The 6,999-nt window shown below is 48.7% G+C and overlaps 1 protein-coding gene across 1 annotated transcript in view; it reads left to right on the plus strand.

Annotated features, from left to right (window-relative positions):
- Positions 1–2,606: 2,606 nt before the first annotated feature.
- Positions 2,607–6,999, plus strand: part of Dock11 (dedicator of cytokinesis 11) — a 189,016-nt gene continuing 184,623 nt past the window's right edge. The window contains exon 1 of the mRNA XM_021188185.2: positions 2,607–2,861. Within this exon, the coding sequence (XP_021043844.1) occupies positions 2,760–2,861 (102 nt within the window). The 5' untranslated portion in view covers positions 2,607–2,759. The remainder of the gene's footprint in view (positions 2,862–6,999) is intronic.

A 6,999-nucleotide genomic window follows, 5' to 3' on the forward strand; every position in this document is an offset into this window, starting at 1 on the left:
TGTGTGTGTGTGTGTGTGTGTATTTACATAATATGTATTTCATGTGTGTTGTATAGGACTATCCTCCAAGCCAAACTGTAAGTAAGATGCAAAGGCCCTTGCTCCTTTTTATTTATTTATTTTATTATTATTTTCTTTTTTACATTTCAAATGCTATCCTGAAAGTTCCCTATACCACCCCCCCTTTTGGTTTTTCGAGACAGGGTTTCTCTGTGTAGCCCTGGCTGTCCTGGAACTCACTCTGTAGACCAGGCTGTCCTTGAACTCAGAAATCCGCCTGCCTCTGCCTCCCAAGTGCTGGGATTAAAGGCATGCGCCACCACTGCCCGGTGGACCCTTGCTTCTTGCTTCTACTTTCCACTCATGAGACACCTCCCCGCCCCCTTAATTCACATATAAGGACAACTGTATCCTAATTTTACATGGCCTTGGGAGCTCTCAGTAGAGGCATAGGATATAAATAAGGAAGGGGATTCATCTACTTTGCTGCCTTGGGTTAAGCTAACATCCCTGACGGGGGCAGACCTTTCAATGTGACTGCTTTCATGTCAGCCAGTAACATCTCATGTATTGCTTTGTAAGAAAGTCTAATAAGCTCTTCCCCAGGTGAATTTTGGAGGAACTGTACCGTTGAGGGTCATTGGGACTTTAGCAGGAGGGATAGATGTTCTTTACATCTTGCCCAAGGAAGGAATTTTAGCAATAGTGTGTAAATGTTTTACCTGAATGTGTATCTGTGTACCACATGTGTGCCTTGCGCCTGAAGAGGTTAGAAGCACTGGAGTGAGCCCCCTGTAACTGGACTTCAAGGTCGTTGTGAGCCACAATACAGGTGCTGGGAACTGAACACGTGGCTTTTGCGAGAGTAACGAGTGCTCTTGACCTCTAAGCCCTTTATCCTCAGAGAGGACTGGACTCTGCTTCATGATCTGAACATTGAACCTATAGACTGGGAAATGAACATCTTTCTGTCAAGGTGGAGATCTTACCCAGGAGTCCTCTTGGTCTGCTGTCTTACACCTATTGCCCCAAACTGAGTAGGATTCTATGCCATCCTACAGTAGAGGAGAGAGTTGAACATGGGTTAATATTCACCAATTATGATTCATCAGTACCTAGAGTACTACCTTTCTTTCCTAAACCCTGTGCCTCTGCCTTGCACCTGAAGCAGTGAATCTGGACTTGGTAAGGGAAAACATGCTAGAGTATTCTGGAGGTCACCAACTAGGAGCCAGACACACAAATATTCACCATTCATTTAACACATGGCATGAATTTGTGATCCACCTGCAGGTAACAGTTTCCACCCCTCCCCCAACCCCCCCCCCCACACACACTGTGAGGTCAATATGCAAGACAATGCCTGTCCCTTAGAGTCCTTCCAGGTCCCAGGTCCTGGAGGAACCCTCCATCTGTGCCTTATTAGGACAATGAGAAGGTGGCCAAAAGGGCTTGCTGCTAGGAGACTTGGTCTTTTCTGGGTTCCTGGAGTCCATTCCCATGCTCTTGTTTCCATAACAAAGTCCTTGTGTAGGTGTGTGACTGTTTGCTCTTTGAAGGCCTGAGAAGTGTGGAAAGTGCCATTTGGGCACCAGTAGAAATCCTCAAAAAGGCTGATTGGACCCCTGGTAATGGGCCATTTCAAACTTAAAACAAAACAAACAAACAAACAAAAAATGAAGTGGGGCCTTTCATTTCAGAATTAAGGCTTAGCAGGTCACTGGCACTCCAAGATTTGCCTTGTTTGTGTCTAAACATGCATATTCTTTGATGTTCTTTGATTCTTGGAAGCTGGGGAAATTAAGGAAAGGGTGAGATGGTTGCAGGGCACTGATAGGTCCTCCAAAAGCCTTCCCAGTGAGCACTAGGGCCACCTGCTCCTGGAATCACTGCAGAAGCACACAATTCATCAAAGGCTCTGGGGTCTCTCACCTCCCAGCTGTCCCTGCCTGGGTAAGACTCACTTCTAGAAGCCTGTCTCCTGGTTGCCCTATGAGGTGGATGCCTGGGTGGAGAAATGAAGGGGGTTGGGTACAGGACCCAGACAAGTCTTTCCTGCAACAAACCCGCTCTTCCTTCCTTTGACATAGGGCAGACCCAACCAGGCTGAGTACACAATAGGAGGCACGCTGCTTCCATGTTGTTTCCCAGCCTCTAGCTGCCTGGGACCCAGGGGTTTGCGGGTTGGGGGCAAGTGAGATTTTTCCCACCGCCTCACTGCTCCTGAAGTCGTAAGGGAGGTAGAGGTCCCTTGAGGCCCCAGCACACCCTAGTCTTGGAGACATTTCATCACCCACCTCTGACCCCCTCCCGCTCCATACACTCGGAAAAAAGAAGCAGCCTCATCTCGCCTCCCGGATGCGGCTGCACCAGCAACATCAGCTGCGGGCGGAGCCCGGGTGCTTGCTACTTCCCCCTCTTCCCGCGTGACCCTCGCCCCCACCTCCAGCACTCCCTCCCCCTCCAGGAGACACACCCTCCTTCTTAGGCTGATAGCCACTCAGGTCGGGGCCCTTGGTGAGAGGGAGCAGCCACCGCCGCCTGGCAGGACCCAGAGCCTGCAAAAGCTAGAGCAAAAAGGAGGGAAAGAGGGAGGAGCGGCGCGCGGGAGGAGGAGCCCCGGGAGCTGGGCGCGGGGCGGCGAGCTGAGATGTGGCCGGCCCGTCGGCGTGTAAACACAGGCAGCAGCAGCAGCAGCAGCGGCCGCCCGGGCCCCGGGCACTGAGCGCGCCCGCTGAGACCTGCCCGACACCACTGCCATGGCCGAAGTGCGCAAATTCACCAAGCGGCTGAGCAAGCCAGGCACGGCAGCCGAGCTCCGCCAGAGCGTGTCGGAGGCCGTGCGGGGCTCCGTGGTGCTGGTGAGTGGTCGAGCGACTGGGAGTCCCGGGGGGGGGGGCGGTTCGCTCACACCGGGAGCGGCGCGGTGGCTTCCCGCGCGCGCGCTGGGGACCACGGGCAGGATGGGCGCAGCGGCGGTCGAGCGCTAGGAGCTCTCTTTCTCCTCTGTTCTACTTAAGTTTTCCTTCTGGCAACCGGCTGCTAGGGGGTGGGAGTCTCAGGCGCCACGGGACAGCGCTCTGGCTGCCCCACCAGCTTGCGCTGGGCTGGAAGCTGAATGGCACAGCGGGTTTCACGGAGCTGCGGACTGAGAGTGGGTCTCCACCCCGGCGGGGGCGGCTGAAAGCTTCAGATCGCACCTCCCGCTCCCCTGGACCCCCGCACAAAGAGCTGGAGATTAGGGCACGAGGAGATCCGGATCCCTTTAAGAGGGCACCTGGGGCAGCCTAGGCGGAAGGATGCGATGAGCACAGACATACTTGAGTGCGGATACACATCGAGTACAGGCGCGCACACACACTCACTCACACACACAAAAAACCCCACCCAAAAGCCCAGGGCGCCCAAGCTCTGGCGGGCGATGTGGACAGAGGAAGCATAGCGACTTCCTCCTGCTACTGGGGAGAGGGAGGGTGGTGATGGGTGTTGAGGGGTACTGCCAACTAAGATAGAGGGAGAGGATTGGAAACAACGGGGGTGGGTCTGCGCCTGAGTGGGTTTTGAGTCTGTATCCTCTGGGAGAGGATGGTTCTTAAGACTTGTGAGCGATTGGAGGCAAGAGGATGTGGGAAAGACTGGATGTTGCTGTGTAAGGATGAAGACCCTAGAACCAGGCGCCTACCACAGACTATTGGGGATGTCTTGGCAGCGGGTAGAGCTGGGGGATGGGGATTGGAGAGCGTTCTGACACCCCCCCTCGGGGAACCACCCCTCCCCCGCACACCAGCGCACCCTCATCAGTTCTGTTCAGATTGTCTAAATCTGGAGGGAAGCCTTGGATGGTAAGGGGCACTTGCTCCTTTGCTTTTAAAAGCTCCAGTTGCCATTTTTTTTTTTGGACTAGGGACCAAACCTTAAATAAGCAGTGGGACTGATTCATTAGTGTGCTTTTTGTTATTTTGTTTTGCAGGAGATTTGCTGGCTTTTGTCTCTTTCCACTCTTATATTATTTTATGTCATTTGCTGTGTTTAAATCTCCGCACTTAAGAGAGAGCTTTTTGTTAGCACAACTTATCCTGGGGAGGGAACCTCGCAGCTTTTCCCTGTAATTTTTATGTTGATCTTGTAGAATCAGCAATAAAACCAACATTAAAGCAAGGCAAGGGGCCTGATCCTAACAGTGGGGAAAGTTGACATTAGTGGGAATTCTGGGAGAGGATCAAAGGTAAAATATGTACCTTTGAGATAAAAATCGGATTTCTAATAGCTGCAACTGTGCAGAGCCAAGGGACTTTAAAGAAATGTCTTTATCGTGGCTGGACCCTTGAAGTTTAATCCTGCTGCTTGGTGAAGCTAAACCCAGACCTTTAATGTTGTTTTAATGGATTTGGCTTTTTGTATATTTCACCCAGATTTGGAACCAGAACCTGTTGTGGTCAGATCAGAACCTCACTTGTCATGAGGGCCATTTGAGAGAGGACCACAAGCTGTGTGCAAGGCATTTATACCAGGCTGACAACTTCAGTGCTTATTAGCAAGTGATCCAGATAGCCTAGCACAAGGATGGCTTTTCTAAAATCATAAAGAAAACCTTCTCTGTGAAGGAGTGGCTGGCCACCTACCACAGCATGTGAAGAGAGAGGGAAGATGGACAGATGGTATCAAGAGAATAAATGGGGCACAGACAACCTCTGCTGGGATTTGACCAGCATTTGACCTGCCTCCCACAACAGTAAAAAGTTATTACTCTTTCTGAAATTTTAGGCTTTGAAAAGATCAGTTTCGAGACATGGTCTCACTCTGTCGCCCAGGCTGGCCTGGAACTTTGGTCTTGTACTTGGTGGTGGTCCTCCTGCTTCAGCTTACTGGGTGCTAGGATTACAGACCTGTGCCACCTATAATTTTTGTGCAGCACAGGTGCAGTGGCTTCTTCTTGGCAATGCTGGAAAAAATCTATTAAGAGAGAAAGACTCTTCTTGGACCTACAGCCTGTGGCTGAGGTTTCCTGGCCAGCCGACTTTACTTGGGTTCATTTTATTAGCTTTTATACAAGGGAATGTAGAGGAGTGAAATCTACTTGTTTCTGTGGTATGTGATGTGTATTAAGACTTGAGGGGATGGCGAGTCAAGTGAGGAGTTTCTCGTGATCTAAATCAATCCATTGGGCCCTTACGCTGTGCAAGACATGATGTTAGGTGCTTTAGGACCTTTTATTCATTTATTTAGTTCCAATCTATGGTGTGTGTGTGTGAGAGAGAGAGAGATACTAATCGATATCAGGATCTTCAATAATGCTATTAGTCAATTAAGAAACAAATAACTTTAAACAGTATATTCACTCTCATGTATTACTTTCCCTCCTGTTTCTTGTTGTTGTTTGTTTGGTTGGTTGGTTGTTGTTGTTGTTTATTTCTTAGACCTATTAACCAGAGTTAGGAAAGCTGGAGGTGACTGGAGAGCAAAACAACCACGCTGCAGCTGCTGTCAGCTTCTGGTTCAGTTCTGATGTAAGCCCCAAGTGTTTATGGAGGGACAGCTGAGGTGGGATTTACACTTGCTGCCATAAACCCAAGATAGTATTAGAGTTTCAGCATAAGTTGGAGTCATTAGCACAGCAGGCCACACTTTTCTTCCCATGTAATTCTTGACAGAACTTGGAAACCCTACCAAGCTGAACAAATATACACTATTTCCTGTTTAGTTTTTTTTTTTTCTTTTTTTACAGTTACACCCTTGTTGGCATGCCCATAACGTCATTCAGTTTTGCTCACTGTTCAAAAAACTGCAAAAGACTTGGGCCCTGGCTATATATAGCATGTCATTATTAGTATTTCCATGAATCTATTAACTATGTAATGAAATAGGCAGAGAAAGCGAGGCTGCTTCACGGCTGCATGTTCTAGTGAGTTCAGCATTTTTATGAAGATCAGTTTTAAACTAGGGAAAGGAATAATTATCAAATCGCCATTGACTAGGATATCTCAAGAGAGCCTTGGGAAGCGGCAAGATAACCCACCAGTGAGCACAGAGGCTAATGGAAAATGTTCACATACATGCATTTTTAAAGTGCAGAGTTCTGTGGTTTTTATTATACTTCAGGTTATAGTTCTTGGTGTCTGGTGCGGATCAAAAACATTTGAGAATCCTGCTATATCTCCTAGTAGGGGGTTAAGTAGTGCTCACTACTTATGATCACCAAAAAGTTGTTCGATATTATTACTTGAGAGGCAAGGTAATTTGGACAGGTCCTTTGCCTGACGTCAAGGGATTTCAAATGAGAGTAGCTAGCTCTCTAGAATTGTGAAAGGCTGAAGAGGGTCAGCAGCTGTTCACTTCCTCCATCCGCCATTCACAACTGCCTTTGAGCAGAGTGGCTGTCTTGCTTGCCTTTAGGCAAGAGCTGAAAAACTCAGCAGCTCTTCTGTTCTTTCTTCCCAGGGGGTTTGTGGAAAGTACTTAATGTAGGACAAAAATCTACAGCTTCATTTAGAAGGAGGTGACGCTTCCACTGCGGAATAAAGTGAGATTCAACTTGGACTTTCCCCTCCCTGATGTTGGGGACAGAACTCATGGCTCTGAAGTGTGCTAGATGTTAATCTACTACTTAGCCACACTCTTAGCCCAACTTGGCTGTGCTTGTTTACTTACTTAATTCATAATGTTCCTAACTCAGCATCCTGAATGCTAAGGGCTTACAGGTATGTACTGCCATACCTGGCTTCAATTTTGGCTTCTCGCACATGCCTTTCCAGTGAGAGTGAGATGGGTTAGCCACAGAACATAAGAATCCCTTATTATTCCTCTTGGTAGCTTCTCTTTTTAGAAGGGTTTGGGGTGACACACTCCTAAAGTTTGTCCAAAGGACCAACTCAGTTTGTTAGAAAACCAAAGACCATCTCACTGAGCCTTCACTGAAGCAGCAAATAGAATCTTTACCCCCCCCCCTTTTGGTGCAAGAGTGTGTGTGTGTGTGTGTGTGTGTGTGTGTGTGTGTGTGTG

This window comes from Mus pahari, chromosome X (assembly GCF_900095145.1).
Source record: "Mus pahari chromosome X, PAHARI_EIJ_v1.1, whole genome shotgun sequence".
Classification (NCBI taxonomy): domain Eukaryota; kingdom Metazoa; phylum Chordata; class Mammalia; order Rodentia; family Muridae; genus Mus; species Mus pahari.